The 20,497-nt window shown below is 44.9% G+C and overlaps 1 protein-coding gene across 9 annotated transcripts in view; it reads left to right on the forward strand.

The window, feature by feature from the left end:
- The window catches only part of LOC124004047 (dedicator of cytokinesis protein 3-like), a 465,878-nt gene that overhangs the window by 365,289 nt on the left and 80,092 nt on the right, over window positions 1-20,497 (forward strand). For 6 of the 9 annotated variants that reach the window (XM_046312789.1, XM_046312790.1, XM_046312794.1 and 3 more), the window contains exons 19-26: window positions 989-1,086; window positions 1,176-1,259; window positions 8,022-8,122; window positions 8,811-8,892; window positions 9,680-9,850; window positions 10,938-11,042; window positions 17,100-17,292; window positions 18,249-18,376. In XM_046312789.1, the coding sequence (XP_046168745.1) occupies window positions 989-1,086; window positions 1,176-1,259; window positions 8,022-8,122; window positions 8,811-8,892; window positions 9,680-9,850; window positions 10,938-11,042; window positions 17,100-17,292; window positions 18,249-18,376 (962 nt within the window). The remainder of the gene's footprint in view (window positions 1-988; window positions 1,087-1,175; window positions 1,260-8,021; window positions 8,123-8,810; window positions 8,893-9,679; window positions 9,851-10,937; window positions 11,043-17,099; window positions 17,293-18,248; window positions 18,377-20,497) is intronic. The other 3 variants (XM_046312793.1, XM_046312797.1, XM_046312795.1) reach the window with 1 other exon arrangement.

A 20,497-nucleotide genomic window follows, 5' to 3' on the forward strand; every position in this document is an offset into this window, starting at 1 on the left:
TAGGTCTCTTCTCCTCCACCAAGCTCACACAGAATGGTAGGTCTCTTCTCCTCCACCAAGCTCACACAGAATGGTAGGTCTCTTCTCCTCCACCAAGCTCACACAGAATGGTAGGTCTCTTCTCCTCCACCAAGCTCACACAGAATGGTAGGTCTCTTCTCCTGAACCAAGCTCACACAGAATGGTAGGTCTCTTCTCCTCCCCTCTCATCTCCCCTCCCCTGCTCTCCTCTCCTACCCTCTCCCCTCCCATCTATTCCTCTCCTCTCTTCTCCTCTCTTCTCCTCTCTTCTCCTCTCCTCTCCTCTTTTCCCCTGTCCTCTCTTCTCCTCTCTTCTCCTCTCCTCTCTTCTTCTCTCCTCTCCTCTTTTCCCCTGTCCTCTCCTCTCTTCTCCTCTCCTCTCCTCTCCTCTTTTCCCCTGTCCTCTCCTCTCTTTTCCTCTCCTCTCCTCTCCTCTTCTCTCTTCTCCTCTCCTCTCCTCTCCTCTCCTACCCTCTCCCCTCCCATCTATTCCTCTCCTCTCCTCTTTTCCCCTGTCCTCTCCTCTTTCCCTCTCCTCTCCTCTCCTCTCCTCACCCCTCCCCTACTCTCCTCTCCTACCCTACCCTCTCCTACCCTACCCTCTCCTCTCCTCACCGCTCCCCTGCTCTCCTCTCCTACCCTCTCCTACCCTACCCTCTCCTCTCCTCACCCCTCCCCTACTCTCCTCTCCTACCCTACCCTACCCTACCCTAACCTCTCCTCTCCTACCCTACCCTACCCTACCCTACCCTTTCCTCTCCCCTGCTCTCCTCTCCTCTACTACCCTACCCTCTCCTCACCCCTCCCCTGCTCTCCTCTCCTCTCCTACCCTACCCTACCCTACCCTCTCCTCTCCTCTCCTCTCCTCTCCTCTCCCCACCATTTTGTCAGCCAAGTTGATCTTGATCTAATGTAGATTTTTGTTAGATTCCAATCCCGCTTCTGATTCCGGTTTGTTGATTCCTAGTGGACCTGCTTGCGTTGTTGAAGTGGAAGGCCCACCCTGACAGAGTGATGGACATCCTGGGGAGACTACGTCACGTCACTGGAGAGGAGATCGTCAAGGTCAGACAGACTTACTAATAAACCTTTACCATCTACACGATCTATGGTGATCTAACAAAACAACAACAATCACATGTTCAATCTTACAGTTTCTTCAAGACATCTTGGACACGCTGTTTTCCATCCTGGATGACAACACTGACAAGTACGGTCCCCTGGTGTTCCAGTCACTGGTGAGAAACCTCTTCAAATGGACTGTAATGTTTTACGTAATGTGTGTGTGTGTGTCTCTGAGCACGCTCATGACCCTGATCGTTATTGTGAGCTAGGTGAGTGTATTCCTGCGTGACACGACTCTCGGCGTCTTCCTGTCCAGCACAGTGATCATCTGTTGCTACAGATCACCTCCAGAGTCGTCCTGACCTGACCTGTGTCGTGCATCACCTGACCTGTGTCGTGCATCACCTGACCTGTGTCGTGCATCACCTGACCTGTGTCGTGCATCACCTGACCTGTGTCGTGCATCACCTGACCTGTGTCGTGCATCACCTGACCTGTGTCGTGCATCACCTGACCTGTGTCGTGCATCACCTGACCTGTGTCGTGCATCACCTGACCTGTGTCATGCATCACCTGACCTGTGTCGTGCATCACCCTGACCTGAGTCGTGCATCACCTGACCTGTGTCGTGCATCACCTGACCTGAGTCGGCCTCTTACTCCTCCTCGGTAATAACGGATATTGTGTCTCAAATGGCACCCTACGTAGTGCACTACTTTAGACCAGGGTTTCACAGGGCTCTAGTAAAAAGTAGTGCACTACTTTAGACCAGGGTTCTATAGGGCTCTAGTAAAAAGTAGTGTGCTACTTTAGACCAGGGTTCCATAGGGCTCTAGTAAAAAGTATTGCGCTACTTTAGACCAGGGTTCCATAGGGCTCTAGTAAAAAGTAGTGCACTACTTTAGACCAGGGTTCCATAGGGCTCTAATAAAAAGTAGTGCGCTACTTTAGACCAGGGTTCCATAGGGCTCTAATAAAAAGTAGTGCTCTACTTTAGACCAGGGTTCCATAGGGCTCTAGTAAAAAGTAGTGCGCTACTTTAAACTCAGTAAAAAGGTTCCATAGGGTTCCTCTAGTAAAAAGTAGTGCGCTACTTTAGACCAGGGTTCCATAGGGCTCTAGTAAAAAGTAGTGCGCTACTTTAGACCAGGGTTCCATAGGGCTCTAGTAAAAAGTAGTGCGCTACTTTAGACCAGGGTTCCATAGGGCTCTAGTAAAAAGTAGTGCGCTACTTTAGACCAGGGTTCCATAGGGCTCTAATAAAAAGTAGTGTGCTACTTTAGACCAGGGTTCCATAGGGCTCTAGTAAAAAGTAGTGCACTACTTTAGACCAGGATTCCATAGGGCTCTAATAAAAAGTAGTGCGCTACTTTAGACCAGGGTTCCATAGGGCTCTAGTAAAAAGTAGTGCGCTACTTTAGACCAGGGTTCCATAGGGCTCTAGTAAAAAGTAGTGCACTACTTTAGACCAGGATTCCATAGGGCTCTAATAAAAAGTAGTGCGCTACTTTAGACCAGGGTTCCATAGGGCTCTAGTAAAAAGTAGTGCGCTACTTTAGACCAGGGTTCCATAGGGCTCTAGTAAAAAGTAGTGCGCTACTTTAGACCAGGGTTCCATAGGGCTCTAATAAAAAGTAGTGCGCTACTTTAGACCAGGGTTCCATAGGGCTCTAGTAAAAAGTAGTGCGCTACTTTAGACCAGGGTTCCATAGGGCTCTAGTAAAAAGTAGTGCGCTACTTTAGACCAGGGTTCCATAGGGCTCTAGTAAAAAGTAGTGCGCTACTTTAGACCAGGGTTCCATAGGGCTCTAGTAAAAAGTAGTGCGCTACTTTAGACCAGGGTTCCATAGGGCTCTAATAAAAAGTAGTGCACTGTACATGTGTAGGATCGTGCAACAGAGGGTAGTGCGTACGGCACGGTACATCACCGGGGCCAAGCTTCCTGCCCTCCAGGACCTCTATACCAGGCGGTGTCAGAGGAAGACCCTAAAAATTGTCAAAGACTCCAGCCATTCTAGTCATAGACTTTTATCCCTGCTACCGCATGGCACTGCAGGAAATGCTTGACATAAATACATTCACTGAAAACCCACACTAACATACTGTTAGTGACATACTGTTAGTGACATACTGTTAGTGACATACTGTTACTAACATACTGTTAGTGACATACTGTTACTAACATACTGTTACTAACATACTGTTACTGACATACTGTTACTGACATACTGTTGACATACTGTTTACTGACATACTGTTACTAACATACTGTTTACTGACATACTGTTACTGTTACTAACATACTGTTAACATACTGTTACTGACATACTGTTACTAACATACTGTTACTGACATACTGTTACTAACATACTGTTACTGACATACTGTTACTAACATACTGTTACATACTGTTACTAACATACTGTTACTAACATACTGTTACTAACATACTGTTACTGACATACTGTTACTAACATACTGTTACTGACATACTGTTACTAACATACTGTTACTGACATACTGTTACTAACATACTGTTACTAACATACTGTTACTAACATACTGTTACTGACATACTGTTACTGACTAACATACTGTTATACTGTTACTGACATACTGTTACTGACATACTGTTACTGACATACTGTTACTGACATACTGTTACTAACATACTGTTACTGTTACTGACATACTGTTACTGACATACTGTTACTAACATACTGTTACTAACATACTGTTACTGACATACTGTTACTGACATACTGTTACTAACATACTGTTACTGACATACTGTTACTAACATACTGTTACTAACATACTGTTACTAACATACTGTTACTGACATACTGTTACTAACATACTGTTACTAACATACTGTTACTACACTTTTCATGTAGCTTTACTTTTGTCCAGCTAATAGCCTAACCACCGATCAAGCAACATTATGGACCAAACGTTCAAATTCTGTCGCAGCAGGATTATTTCGCTGCGACAATAATGGTCCAAATTAAGATCCTACACTTGTATAGGGAATATGGTGGTGTCAGTGTGTCCCAGCTGGCCCAGAGCCAGTGATTATTAGGAACTCTCTCTCAGCCAGCTGCCTCTGCAGGGCCACATGGGTGGGCTCACTGCTCAGAGGAACAGTATGTATTGATGGTTGGGCTCACTGCTCAGAGGAACAGTATGTATTGATGGGTGGGCTCACTGCTCAGAGGAACAGTCTGTATTGATGGGTGGGCTCACTGCTCAGAGGAACAGTATGTATTGATGGTTGGGCTCACTGCTCAGAGGAACAGTATGTATTGATGGGTGGGCTCACTGCTCAGAGGAACAGTCTGTATTGATGGGTGGGCTCACTGCTCAGAGAAACAGTCTGTATTGATGGGTGGGCTCACTGCTCAGAGGAACAGTCTGTATTGATGGGTGGGCTCACTGCTCAGAGGAACAGTTTGTATTGATGGGTGGGCTCACTGCTCAGAGGAACAGTCTGTATTGATGGGTGGGCTCACTGCTCAGAGTAACAGTCTGTATTGATGGGTGGGCTCACTGCTCACAGAAGAGGCAGGGTACATTTAAAATGGCACCCTATTCCCTATTAATGCACTATCTTCGACTAGAAAAGTAGTGGTCCATATTGGGAATATGATGCCTTTTTGGACTTACCATGGCTCTTCTGTGAGGCTCAACAAGCCTGGTCAAAAGTAGTGCACTATTTTAAGGGAATAGGGTGCCATGTTTGGCTTACCCCAGTGTACCCTCATCTCAGCCTGGTAATAAGCTATAGAAAGGACCCCAGAGTGGAGTTACTCACTGAACCTGGTGATGGGCGTCCAGAGATCACATGTTTAACTAGAGATCACATGTTTAACTAGAGATCACATGTTTAACCAGAGATCACATGTTTAATTAGAGATCACATGTTTAACTAGAGATCACATGTTTAACCAGAGATCACATGTTTAACCAGAGATCACATGTTTAACCAGAGATCACATGTTTAACTAGAGATCACATGTTTTAACAGAGATCACATGTTTAACCAGAGATCACATGTTTAACCAGAGATCACATGTTTAACCAGAGATCACATGTTTAACCAGAGATCACATGTTTAACCAGAGGTGCTTTGTGACTTGTCCTGAATATTTTTGTTGTTGTAAAAGTTTTTCTTTAAAAGGCTCCAGTGTTACATTTGTACACGTTGCATTTGCAGGGCACAACAACAACAACAACAACAACAACAACAAACCAAGCTAAGCATCACACCGTTCTTCTCCCTAAATTCCCTTTCCCTACCACGTCTCGCTCACTCCCTCTACACACGTGTGCTGAGTGCAACACACAAGCTACTGCTAAGGCCTACAGAAATAAATGCCTATAATAAAAATAGTGGGACAAAACCTCTAACTGATGTGATACACAAGCTGCTGTACATTTCTTGCAAAATGACGATAGTTTTTTTTAAAATCACATATTCAAATTGTACTAGTTGGTTGAAGTAAGGAAATATAAGTTAAAACAACTAGCTAAAATGTTGGAATAATTGTATCCCGTATATTTGTCTGCTTATATTAGTCTACTTTGTGAGCTGCTAGTGCCATTCAGAACTGGTTAGCCTAGGCTATAACCCCCCCTAAACAATAGACAGGTTCCACACTGAAAATATGCTAAAATGTTCGTTTGATAAAGACAAAGAGCGCGTTTTCATCGGAATCATTAAACCATTAATGCCTACTCACCAAACGGATGCCCAGGACGTGGCTCAGCACCATGCAGGGTTCCACGTGGAATTGTTCATCCATTTAGAGAATTCCAAAGAACAGAAACTAAATCAAAAGTCTGTATATCAAAATGATGACCGATTTTTACTTTGAAACCTTGAAAGAATTGTCTTTAGCGCGTCAAATGACAATAACTGTTCCTGAAGCGAGATGCACATCTCTTCACACTGGCAACATTTCTTCATTTGGAAAAAATATTCTGTTATATTTTATATAATGTTTTTTTTGCTATAAAATAGCTGTGATGTCATTGAAGTGACAAGTCCGACAACCGTTTGTCCCCTAATTCCAGGGCTCTTACCTTGAAGTCTACTCCGACCTCTACTCCTAACTGACTGACTATCTCTCCTTCTCCTCAGATGTTGTTCTTACAGTCCTACTGGTGTTGTTCTTACAGTCCTACTGGTGTTGTTCTTACAGTCCTACTGGTGTTGTTCTTACAGTCCTACTGGTGTTGTTCTTACAGTCCTACTGGTGTTATTCTTACAGTCCTCCATTGTCAAGTCAGACTATCTCTCTCTCCTTCTCCTCAGGTGTTGTTCTTACAGTCCTACTGGTGTTGTTCTTACAGTCCTACTGGTGTTGTTCTTACAGTCCTACTGGTGTTGTTCTTACAGTCCTCCATTGTCAAGACTCCTAACAGACTATCTCTCTCTCCTCAGGTGTTGTTCTTACAGTCCTACTGGTGTTGTTCTTACAGTCCTCCATTGTCAAGACTCCTAACTGACTATCTCCTTCTCCTCAGGTGTTGTTCTTACAGTCCTCCATTGTCAAGACTCCTAACTGACTATCTCCTTCTCCTCAGGTGTTGTTCTTACAGTCCTACTGGTGTTGTTCTTACAGTCCTACTGGTGTTGTTCTTACAGTCCTACTGGTGTTGTTCTTACAGTCCTCCATTGTCAAGACTCCTAACAGACTATCTCCTTCTCCTCAGGTGTTGTTCTTACAGTCCTACTGGTGTTGTTCTTACAGTCCTCCATTGTCAAGACTCCTAACTGACTATCTCCTTCTCCTCAGGTGTTGTTCTTACAGTCCTCCATTGTCAAGACTAACAGACTATCTCCTTCTCCTCAGGTGTTGTTCTTACAGTCCTACTGGTGTTGTTCTTACAGTCCTCCATTGTCAAGACTCCTAACTGACTATCTCTTCTCCTCAGGTGTTGTTCTTACAGTCCTACTGGTGTTGTTCAGTCCTCCATTGTCAAGTAACTGACTATCTCCTTCTCCTCAGGTGTTGTTCTTACAGTCCTCCATTGTCAAGACTCCTAACTGACTATCTCCTTCTCCTCAGGTGTTGTTCTTACAGTCCTACTGGTGTTGTTCTTACAGTCCTACTGGTGTTGTTCTTACAGTCCTACTGGTGTTATTCTTACAGTCCTCCATTGTCAAGACTCCTAACTGACTATCTCCTTCTCCTCAGGTGTTGTTCTTACAGTCCTACTGGTGTTATTCTTACAGTCCTCCATTGTCAAGACTCCTAACTGACTATCTCCTTCTCCTCAGGTGTTGTTCTTACAGTCCTCCATTGTCAAGACTCCTAACAGACTATCTCCTTCTCCTCAGGTGTTGTTCTTACAGTCCTACTGGTGTTGTTCTTACAGTCCTCCATTGTCAAGACTCCTAACTGACTATCTCCTTCTCCTCAGGTGTTGTTCTTACAGTCCTACTGGTGTTGTTCTTACAGTCCTCCATTGTCAAGACTCCTAACTGACTATCTCCTTCTCCTCAGGTGTTGTTCTTACAGTCCTACTGGTGTTGTTCTTACAGTCCTCCATTGTCAAGACTCCTAACTGACTATCTCCTTCTCCTCAGGTGTTGTTCTTACAGTCCTACTGGTGTTGTTCTTACAGTCCTCCATTGTCAAGACTCCTAACTGACTATCTCCTTCTCCTCAGGTGTTGTTCTTACAGTCCTACTGGTGTTGTTCTTAAGTCCTCCATTGTCAAGACTTAGACAGACTATCTGTTATTTTCAGGTGTTGTTCTTACAGTCCTACTGGTGTTGTTCTTACAGTCCTCCATTGTCAAGAGTGGGTTAACTGACTATCTCTTCTCCTCAGGTGTTGTTCTTACAGTCCTACTGGTGTTGTTCTTACAGTCCTACTGGTGTTATTCTTACAGTCCTCCATTGTCAAGACTCCTAACAGACTATGGTGTTCATCATTAATCTGCTCAGGGACAGTAAGTACTATCACTTCTGCCCCGTCATGGACACTTACATCCAGAAGCACTTTGCTGGAGCGCTGGCGTACAAGTGAGTTTCCTTTGTAACGTCTGGTATTTCATTTTTATTTTACCTTTATTTAACTCGGCAAGTCAGTTAAGAGCAAATTGTTATTTTCAATGACGGCCTAGGAACAGTGGGGTTAACTGGTCTAGGAACAGTGGGTTAACTGGTCTAGGAACAGTGGGTTAACTGGTCTAGGAACAGTGGGTTTAACTGGTCTAGGAACAGTGGGTTTAACTGGTCTAGGAACAGTGGGTTAACTGGTCTAGGAACAGTGGGTTAACTGGTCTAGGAACAGTGGGTTAACTGGTCTAGGAACAGTGGGTTAACTGGTCTAGGAACAGTGGGTTAACTGGTCTAGGAACAGTGGGTTAACTGGTCTAGGAACAGTGGGTTTAACTGGTCTAGGAACAGTGGGTTAACTGGTCTAGGAACAGTGGGTTAACTGGTCTAGGAACAGTGGGTTAACTGGTCTAGGAACAGTGGGTTAACTGGTCTAGGAACAGTGGGTTAACTGGTCTAGGAACAGTGGGTTAACTGGTCTAGGAACAGTGGGTTAACTGGTCTAGGAACAGTGGGTTAACTGGTCTAGGAACAGTGGGTTAACTGCCTGTTCAGGGGCAGAACGACAGAAAAATACTTTCTGAATGCACTGTACAAAATCAAGACCCCCTCACTTTTGCTGGTTTTGATGAAACGTCTTTGTCTCGTGCAGAGAGTTGATCCGCTGTCTGAAGTGGTACATGGACCGTTCTGCAGAGGTGGTGAGACAGAACCACATCCAGGAGGCCATGAGGGTAGGAGAACTCATGGGAATATGTTTTGAGTTAGGGGGGGGGGGGATGTGCTAAAAATGTCCTTGATCATGTATGTGACCAGAAAAAAAGCTCTTGATTGTTCCCGGTAGCGAAAGAAATTGTCCGGGGAAAAAATCATTACATTACAGTTGAAATACCAGCACAGTGCAGTGTAAAATCTATAGTCAATATGGAGTGTGTTTGGGCGAGAAGGACTACTCAGTAAATTAGTTGAATAAAATATGAATAAAAGCTTACTCATGGCTTTATATTTTTAAATGATGCAATGCAATGTAAAAGTTTCCTGTGTAAATAATAGATTCTATCCACATGATTTAAAAAGAAAGATGGATGACTGTTTGTACCACCATACTGTCCTTAGAAAGCCTGTCTGTCTCCATCAATGTCTCATTGGTCCTTATGTCGATGTCTCTGGCCCTCCTCAATTCGTTATCTCTGAAAACTATCATGATTGACTGAATATTGTTTAATTTATTTAAAAACGATCACAGCTTTTTCTTTTTTTTCTGATAAAAATCACAGTAGACTGAAACCTCAACATGCTATTTAATATTTATCGTAATAAAAATGAAATATTTTCGACATAAAGAAAGTCGTGCCCTTTTTGCACGTTGTTTATTAGAATCTTGATTTCCAGATCAAGAGCCCAAATCTAACCCTGGCACCTTCAGGATGTTCTCGTGGTCAAGTGGTGAAGAGGTTAGGTTGACGTGCGAGAGGTTTCGATCCAACCCAACACGTCTATGTCCTTATCTCCTCCACCCAGGCTCTGGAGTACCTGTTGAAGTTTATTATCCAGTCTCGGATCCTGTACTCCCGTGCTACCTGTGGTATGGAGGAAGAACAGTTCAGAGCCAGCATCCAGGAGCTCTTCCTGTCCATCCGCTTTGTCCTTAGTCTGGACAGCCGCGGCTCTGAGACGCTCGTTTTCACACAGGTCAGTGTGTACACCCTACTGTACACCCTACTGTAGTACACCCCACTGTAGTACACCCCACTGTAGTACACCCTACTGTAGTACACCCCAGAAGTCTAAACATTCTGACACACAGCAGGGTTTTTATTTTATTTTAGCTTTATTTAACTAGGCAAGTCAGTTAAGAACATATTCTTATTTTCAATGACGGCCTGGGAACAGTGGGTTAACTGCCTGTTCAGGGGCAGAACGACAGATTTGTACCTTGTCAGCTCAGGGATTCGAACTTGCAACCTTTCGGTTACTAGTCCAACACTCTAACCACTAGGCTACCCTGCCGCCCACTGCCGACCTACACTGACCCCACCCCCAGTGTAATAATAGAATGGTAATAGTAATAGCCAGTAGCCTTAGGCATGGCTAATTGTTGTTTATATGCTAACCATTGTAATGTTCAGCCCCCCCCCCCATATCAAGATAGCTTATTGTGTGTTTGTTTTATTCCCATCTGGAACTGTGCCGAAGTGTGACGACTTCATTCTCCCACCAGGACCAGGAAGTGAAGAGAGTCGATGTGAAGATTCTGAGATTCAACAACATTATCCATTTATACCATCAATACGTCCTCCGTGACTTCACTGTTTACTCTCTTTTCAGCTCTGTGACTTCACTGTTTACTCTCTTTTCAGCTCTGTGACTTCACTGTTTACTCTCTTTTCAGCTCCGTGACTTCACTGTTTACTCTCTTTTCAGCTCCGTGACTTCACTGTTTACTCTCTTTTCAGCTCTGTGACTTCACTGTTTACTCTCTTTTCAGCTCCGTGACTTCACTGTTTACTCTCTTTTCAGCTCTGCAGCTGATGAGTGTTCATTTTAAAATATACAGTAGTTAGTAGAATCCTTTTTCTATTTGAATTTCTTTACAATCTAAGGTAGTTAGAATCCCTTTGCCACATTATTTCAGTTGCTTTAATTAGTCTAATTGTCTCTATCTTCTTTATCTGCCTCCTTTGCCCCTGCTTTGTGTACTGCATATGTTACCTCCTTCTCCTGTCCCCTTCCTCTGGGACCCTCTCTGTCCCCTGACTGTCCTGTCCCCCCCGGTCAGACTCCTCAGGTCCCCCAGCCTACCCCTGGACAGGGACAGCCCCCAGGCCCCATCAGCTGTACTCAGGCCTGGAGCTCCAACGCTCCTCGCCCCTCTCCTCTCTCAGTAAGTAGCTGTAGCCCTGGTACAATGGGGGTCCTCTGTCAAGTTCCGCCCGCCCACTCTGGCATCAAGCACCTCCCAACCAACCAGCCTCCCAACCTCCCTACCAACCAGCCTCCCAACCTCCCTACCAACCAACCACCCAACCTCCCAACCAACCAGCCTCCCAACCTCCCTACCAACCTCCCTACCAACCAGCCTCCCAACCTCCCTACCAACCTCCCTACCAACCAGCCTCCCAACCTCCCTACCAACCAGCCTCCCAACCTCCCTACCAACCAACCACCAACCAGCCTCCCAACCTCCCAACCAACCAGCCTCCCAACCTCCCAACCAACCAGCCTCCCAACCTCCCTACCAACCAACCAACCTCACTACCAACCAGCCTCCCAACCTCCCTACCAACCAACCTCCCTACCAACCAGCCTCCCAACCTCCCAACCAACCAGCCTCCTAACCTCCCAACCAACCAGCCTCCCAACCAACCAGCCTCCCTACCAACCAACCACCAACCCCTTTTATAAACAGCAAGATACTCAAACATCCGCCCTGTAAGCTGTGCGTAGAAGAAATATCAGTCGGCGCAGAGAAGCACGTCGTTTCTCTTTGCTTATTTGAGCTGTTCTTGCCATAATATGGACTTGGTCTTTTACCAAATAGGGCTGTCTTCTATATACCAACCCTACCTTGTCACAACACAACTGATTTGCTCAAATTCCACAAATTAACAAAGCACACCTGTTAATTGAAATGCATTCCAGGTGACTACCTCATGAAGCTGGTTGAGAGAATGCTAAGAGTGTGCAAAGCTGTCATCAAGGCAAAGGGTGGCTACTTTGAAGAATCTCAAATAGAAAATATATTTTGATATGTTTAACACTTTTTTGGTTACTACATGATTCCATATTTGCTATTTCATAGTTATGATGTCTTCCCTGTTATTCTACAATATTGAAAATAGTAAAAAAACAAAAAAACTTTGAATGAGTAGGTGTTCTAAAACGTTTGACCGGGTAGTGTATACAGTGGTTCCTCCTTTTGAAACTTGCGAGTTTACCCAGCGGGACTTAGAGGTAATTTGTGGTTTAGTACGGTACCCTGCGTCACTACTTCATTGCTCCAGACCACCACAAGGGGGAGTTAGAGGACTGATTATGCTTTTGGGTCCTACTGGGTCTCTAACTGACAATGAACGAGCGACATAAACCCAAATAGAAACTGATAATTGTGCACAACTTCAGTGTTACTTACTGAAACTGTTGTTATACTGAGGTTTTTGTTAGTTTATTTTGTTATATTTATTTTGCTCTTACTGTAGTAATGTAGACCACTCCAAATCACACCCTGACCCTACTGTAGTACACAATACCCAACCCAAATCACACCCTGACCCTACTGTAGTACACAATACGCAACCCAAATCACACCCTGACCCTACTGTAGTACACAATACCCAACCCAAATCACACCCTGACCCTACTGTAGTACACAATACCCAACCCAAATCACACCCTGACCCTACTGTAGTACACAATACCCAACCCAAATCACACCCTGACCCTACTGTAGTACACAATACCCAACCCAAATCAAACCCTGACCCTACTGTAGTACACAATACCCAACCCAAATCACACCCTGACCCTACTGTAGTACACAACACCCAACCCAAATCACACCCTGACCCTACTGTAGTACACAATACCCAACCCAAATCACACCCTGACCCTACTGTAGTACACAATACCCAACCCAAATCACACCCTGACCCTACTGTAGTACACAATACCCAACCCAAATCACACCCTGACCCTACTGTAGTACACAACACCCAACCCAAATCACACCCTGACCCTACTGTAGTACACAACACCCAACCCAAATCACACCCTGACCCTACTGTAGTACACAATACCCAACCCAAATCACACCCTGACCCTACTGTAGTACACAATACCCAACCCAAATCACACCCTGACCCTACCTACCCAACCCAAATCACACCCTGACCCTACTGTAGTACACAATACCCAACCCAAATCACACCCTGACCCTACTGTAGTACACAATACCCAACCCAAATCACACCCTGACCCTACTGTAGTACACAATACCCAACCCAAATCACACCCTGTACACAATACCCAACCCAAATCACACTGACCCTACTGTAGTACACAATACCCAACCCAAATCACACCCTGACCCTACTGTAGTACACAATACCCAACCCAAATCACACCCTGACCCTACTGTAGTACACAATACCCAACCCAAATCACACCCTGACCCTACTGTAGTACACAATACCCAACCCAAATCACACCCTGACCCTACTGTAGTACACAATACCCAACCCAAATCACACCCTGACCCTACTGTAGTACACAATACCCAACCAAAATCACACCCTGACCCTACTGTAGTACACAATACCCAACCCAAATCACACCCTGACCCTACTGTAGTACACAACACCCAACCCAAATCACCCACCCTGACCCTACTGTAGTACACAACACCCAACCCAAATCACACCCTGACCCTACTGTACAATACCCAACCCAAATCACACCCTGACCCAAGTACCCAACCCAAATCACACCCTGACCCTACTGTAGTACACAATACCCAACCCAAATCACACCCTGACCCTACTGTAGTACACAATACCCAACCCAAATCACACCCTGACCCTACTGTAGTACACAATACCCAACCCAAATCACACCCTGACCCTACTGTAGTACACAACACCCAACCCAAATCACACCCTGACCCTACTGTAGTACCCACAAGTACACAACCCAACCCAAATCACACCCTGACCCTACTGTAGTACACAATACCCAACCCAAATCACACCCTGACCCTACTGTAGTACACAATACCCAACCCAAATCACACCCCCAAATCACACCCTGACCCTACTGTAGTACACAATACCCAACCCAAATCACACCCTGACCCACAACACCCAACCCAAATCACACCCTGACCCTACTGTAGTACACAATACCCAACCCAAATCACACCCTGACCCTACTGTAGTACACAATACCCAACCCAAATCACACCCCTGACCCTACTGACCCTAGTACACAATACCCAACCCAAATCACACCCTGACCCCCAACCCAAATCACACCCAAATGACCCTACTGTAGTACACAATACCCAACCCAAATCACACCCTGACCCTACTGTAGTACACAATACCCAACCCAAATCACACCCTGACCCTACTGTAGTACACAATACCCAACCCAAATCACACCCTGACCCTACTGTAGTACACAATACCCAACCCAGATCACACCTGACCCTACTGACCCTACTGTAGTACACAATACCCAACCCAAATCACACCCTGACCCTACTGTAGTACACAATACCCAACCCAAATCACACCCTGACCCTACTGTAGTACACAATACCCAACCCAAATCACACCCTGATCCTACTGTAGTACACAATACCCAACCCAAATCACACCCTGACCCTACTGTAGTACACAACACCCAACCCAAATCACACCCTGACCCTACTGTAGTACACAATACCCAACCCAAATCACACCCTGACCCTACTGTAGTACACAATACCCAACCCAAATCACACCCTGACCCTACTGTAGTACACAATACCCAACCCAAATCACACCCTGACCAAACCACATAGAGACATGCAAAGGATCTCTAAGGTCAGGGCGTGACATTCTCGCTCATTTGACATGATTCTCCAAAATATTTAAGGGGCATTGCACTAATAATGACGCTGACAAGGGAAACGTTCCCGTTGTTCTGTTCTTAGTGCCAGTCTGCACATTTCATACTAAAACAATGTAACTTAGAATGGCATCTTTATGCTTTCATTAATAAAATAATGATAAAAAATACTCTTTCAAAATGCTAATTTTTATTTAGTTATGGATCCATAGCGAATTAATGTGGGAATAAATATCACTGAGTTACAGCAATATCCTCAAATGAGTATTGGTTTCACTACAATTAGGGTATGGAAATGTTATGCCCCTTAGATATTAATTTAGAATCCTCCAATCCTCTTATACTGTAGCCTACTCCAGACCGTCACGTTGTACAACGCAATATTTTCCATTCCATCCTAACAGAAACCCCTGAGGGTTCGGTTTTGTGTTTCTCTCGGAAAAGAAACACCATATTATTAATCAAATTAATTATGCCAATTTTCTTAAAATCGATTCCATGTACTATGTTACAACAAAAAAGGTTTTAAATTCTCTAGTAATGCCATATATGGGAGACTATCAAATGCTTCTCTAAGTTGCCTTCTGGTGGTCAAACTAGCACTAACTCGCATTAACGTAAAAAATGTCTGACAATTAAATGACGTGCCATAGAATGCTGCAGCAGCCCACAAGGTGTGCCGCAGTACGACGCAACTTTTAAAGGGGGAACCACAGTATGGATCTCTGCCATTCACTTTGAACTGGACTGTGTTTACAGCATTCACTTTGAACTGGACTGTGTTTACAGCATTCACTTTGAACTGGACTGTGTTTACAGCATTCACTTTGAACTGGACTGTGTTTACAGCATTCACTTTGAACTGGACTGTGTTTACAGCATTCACTTTGAACTGGACTGTGTTTACAGCATTCACTTTGAACTGGACTGTGTTTACAGCAGATGCGCTTGTTTTGAGATCAAAGGGAGAGCTGCATGTAGCCACGTGTGCACATTTGTTCAAATCCGTTGCTAGTTAGTGAATTATTAGCCCAGTTATAGATAATTTCTGGTCAACAATGGGGGGTTGGGAGTGGTTGCTTCCTATGAGAGCACAGAACGAGTGCATTTCTAGCCATCTAAAAAAAGAAAAGTGAGACAGGTAAAGAGCTTTTTTTTGTCTTAAAGGGGCAGTGTTGTATTTTGAGACCAGATTGGATAAGCTAAGTAGCCAATAGGCAGAGGGTATTTGTCTGATTCTCTGGAGTAATGGTATGGGAATAATGATGCATTTTATTTTGTAAAAGGGTTTCTTTCATCGAACAACACAACAACATGGTCAGACACCGCAGCCAATGAGTGGTGTTCAATGTAGACATTCTATGAGACTTTTGAAAAAAACGGCTACATTGGTCTACATTGAACACCACTCATTGGCTGCTACTGTAGGCTGAGTGATAGAACAGCTATGTCCATGTTAAAATGTTATGGGATGCATTTTCGCCGTTGTTTTTTATGGTAGGCCACTCTGGTACAATGTTCAAATTTGCACTCAGCAGACCTGAAATTTGCTCAGTGCCCAGAAACTTTAGAGGGAACATTGCTCCTACCTCCTCTCAACCAATCCACCTACCCCTTCCCAAATGACCAACCCCTTTTAAAATCAACCAATCCTCCTACCCATTCCCAAATAACCAACCCCTTTTACAATCAACCCCTCAAACAACTCACCAACCAATCTCCCAACCAACTCACCAACCAATCTCCCAACCAACTCACCAACCAATCTCCCAAACAACTCACCAACCAATCTCCCAAACAACTCACCAACCAATCTCCCAACCATTTCACAAATCCAAACAGAATGAAACCTTGTAAATGTATTTGGTTTGCCTCCTGTGATTTGTTTAACCTGACAAACTCTTTTCCTAATCTTGCATCATCATGTCATGTCTTCCCACGAGCCATGACTCTGTGTAATGACTCTGTGTAATGACTTTGTGTAATGACTCTGTGTTATGACTCTGTGATGCCTGGAGATCCTTGTAGATCCTCACAACTTTTCCAGGACTGTCTTTGTGTCATTTGGACTGTTGGGCCATAGGTTGATTCATGGTACCTAGGTGCAATAGGATCAATATGAACGAGAAATGTCAAAAATCTATGAATGGGACATTTCTGATTTTTGACAGGTTATCCTTCCATTTCGATTAGTTTGTTGCTCCTGGCTGTCTGTCTCACACCCCCAAAATCACCCACACCACATCCCTGAGCCATTGGTCCAGTGTGGAGTATGGAGCTGGTCACTCTCTCCCCATCTCTCAGCCTCCCTCTGTTTCTCCCCCACCACTAGGCGGCGCTATTGAACTCGTTCCCGGCTATCTTTGACGAACTGCTTCAGATGTTTACAGTCCAGGAAGTGGCAGAGTTCGTACGGGGCACGCTGGGCAGTATGCCAAGTACCGTACACATCGGACAGTCCATGGACGTGGTCAAACTGCAGTCCATCGCTCGCACCGTCGACAGCCGCCTCTTCTCTTTCCCAGGTATTTATTTAGATGACATTATAAACACTCAGGCTGATGACCATTTTGATGCATTACACCAGGTTTTTTTGTTCAGAGTTTCGGGTTGTTTTACTTATAATAGGTAAGTAAAAAGATCTACTTGGATGTGAATGGATGAAATACAGAATGTATCGTTAACTGTGGTATAGGTTGGGCCTCCCGAGTGGCGCAGCTGTCTAAGTCGTCACTACAGACCTTGGTTCGATCCTAGGCTGTGTCACAGCCGGCCGTGTTGGGAGACCCATGAGGCGGCGCACAATTGGCTCAGCATCGTCCGGGTTAGGGGAGGGTTTGGCCCAGCATCGTCCGGGTTAGGGGAGGGTTTGGTCCAACATCGTCCGGGTTAGGGGGAGGGTTTGGCCCAGCATCGTCCGGGTTAGGGGAGGGTTTGGCCCAGCATGGTCTGGGTTAGGGGAGGGTTTGGCCCAGCATCGTCCGGGTTAGGGGAGGGTTTGGCCCAGCATCGTCCGGGTTAGGGGAGGGTTTGGCCCAGCATCGTCCGGGTTAGGGGAGGGTTTGACCCAGCATTGTCCGGGTTAGGGGAGGGTTTGGCCCAGCATGGTCTGGGTTAGGGGAGGGTTTGGCCGACCGGGATTTCCTTGTCCCATCGCCCTCTAGCAACTCCTTGTGGCAGGCCGGGCGCCTGCACGCCAGCTGGACAGTGTTTCCTCTGACACATTGGTGCGGCTGGCTTCCGGGTTAAGCGTGCACTGTGTCAAGAGGCAATGCGGCTTGGCAGGGCCGTGTTTAGGAGGACGTATAGCTCTTGACCTTCGCCTCTCCTGAGTCTGTAGGGGGGAGTTGCATTGATGGGACAAGACTGTAAACAACCATTTGGGGAGAATTTTTATGTTATTTTATTTTTTTATCAAAAACTGTTGTGTCGGTCAATTATAGGTACATTCTCTCTCTCCGTGTATCTCTCTCTCTCTCAGAGTCTCGTAGGATCTTGCTTCCTGTAGTTCTACATCACATCCACCTCCACCTGAGACAGCAGAAAGAGCTCCTCATCTGTTCTGGCATCCTCAGCAGTATCTTCTCCATCATCAAGACCAGCTCTCTGGTAAACTATCTCTAGTCTCTATCTTCTCCATCATCAAGACCAGCTCTCTGGTAAACCCTCTCTAGTCTCTATCTTCTCCATCATCAAGACCAGCTCTATGGTAAACTATCTCTAGTCTCTATCTTCTCCATCATCAAGACCAGCTCTCTGGTAAACTCTCTCTAGTCTCTATCTTCTCCATCATCAAGACCAGCTCTCTGGTAAACTCTCTCTAGTCTCTATCTTCTCCATCATCAAGACCAGCTCTCTGGTAAACTCTCTCTAGTCTCTATCTTCTCCATCATCAAGACCAGTTCTCTGGTAAACTCTCTCTAGTCTCTATCTTCTCCATCATCAAGACCAGCTCTCTGGTAAACTATCTCTAGTCTCTATCTTCTCCATCATCAAGACCAGCTCTCTGGTAAACTCTCTCTAGTCTCTATCTTCTCCATCATCAAGACCAGCTCTCTGGTAAACTCTCTCTAGTCTCTATCTTCTCCATCATCAAGACCAGCTCTCTGGTAAACCCTCTCTAGTCTCTATCTTCTCCATCATCAAGACCAGCTCTCTGGTAAACTCTCTCTAGTCTCTATCTTCTCCATCATCAAGACCAGCTCTCTGGTAAACTCTCTCTAGTCTCTATCTTCTCCATCATCAAGACCAGCTCTCTGGTAAACTCTCTCTAGTCTCTATCTTCTCCATCATCAAGACCAGCTCTCTGGTAAACTACCTCTAGTCTCTATCTTATAATAATATAATAATATATGCCATTTAGCAGACGCTTTTATCCTCTAGTCTCTATCTTCTCCATCATCAGTCATCTCTGGTAAACATTCTAGTCTCTATCTTCTCCATCATCAAAGACCAGCTCTCTGGTAAACTCTCTCTAGTCTCTATCTCTCCATCATCAAACCAGCTCTCAGGACCACCCCATCTTCTCCATCATCAAGACCAGCTCTCTGGTAAACTCTCTCTAGTCTCTATCTTATAATAATATAATAATATATGCCATTTAGTCTCTATCTTTCCATCATCAAACCAGCGACTTACAGTCATCTGTGCATACATTCTAGCTCTATGGGTGGTCTTCTCCATCATCAAGACCACTACTCTGGTAAACGTTACAAGTCGCCTATCTTCTCCAACTGACCAGCTCACAGGACCTAGTCTCTATCTTCTCCATCATCAAGACCAGCTCTCTGGTAAACTCTCTCTAGTCTCTATCTTCTCCATCATCAAGACCAGCTCTCTGGTAAACTCTCTCTAGTCTCTATCTTCTCCATCATCAAGACCAGCTCTCTGGTAAACTCTCTCTAGTCTCTATCTTCTTCATCATCAAGACCAGCTCTCTGGTAAACTCTCTCTAGTCTCTATCTTCTCCATCATCAAGACCAGCTCTCTGGTAAACTCTCTCTAGTCTCTATCTTCTCCATCATCAAGACCAGCTCTCTGGTAAACTCTCTCTAGTCTCTATCTTCTCCATCATCAAGACCAGCTCTCTGGTAAACTCTCTCTAGTCTCTATCTTCTCCATCATCAAGACCAGCTCTCTGGTAAACTACCTCTAGTCTCTATCTTCTCCATCATCAAGACCAGCTCTCTGGTAAACTCTCTCTAGTCTCTATCTTCTCCATCATCAAGACCAGCTCTCTGGTAAACTCTCTCTAGTCTCTATCTTCTCCATCATCAAGACCAGCTCTCTGGTAAACTCTCTCTAGTCTCTATCTTCTCCATCATCAAGACCAGCTCTCTGGTAAACTCTCTCTAGTCTCTATCTTCTCCATCATCAAGACCAGCTCTCTGGTAAACTCTCTCTAGTCTCTATCTTCTCCATCATCAAGACCAGCTCTCTGGTAAACTCTCTCTAGTCTCTATCTTCTCCATCATCAAGACCAGCTCTCTGGTAAACTCTCTCTAGTCTCTATCTTCTCCATCATCAAGACCAGCTCTCTGGTAAACTCTCTCTAGTCTCTATCTTCTCCATCATCAAGACCAGCTCTCTGGTAAACTCTCTCTAGTCTCTATCTTCTCCATCATCAAGACCAGCTCTCTGGTAAACTCTCTCTAGTCTCTATCTTCTCCATCATCAAGACCAGCTCTCTGGTAAACTCTCTCTAGTCTCTATCTTCTCCATCATCAAGAC

The sequence above is a fragment of the Oncorhynchus gorbuscha genome, linkage group LG18 (genome assembly GCF_021184085.1).
Source record: "Oncorhynchus gorbuscha isolate QuinsamMale2020 ecotype Even-year linkage group LG18, OgorEven_v1.0, whole genome shotgun sequence".
Lineage (NCBI taxonomy): Eukaryota > Metazoa > Chordata > Actinopteri > Salmoniformes > Salmonidae > Oncorhynchus > Oncorhynchus gorbuscha.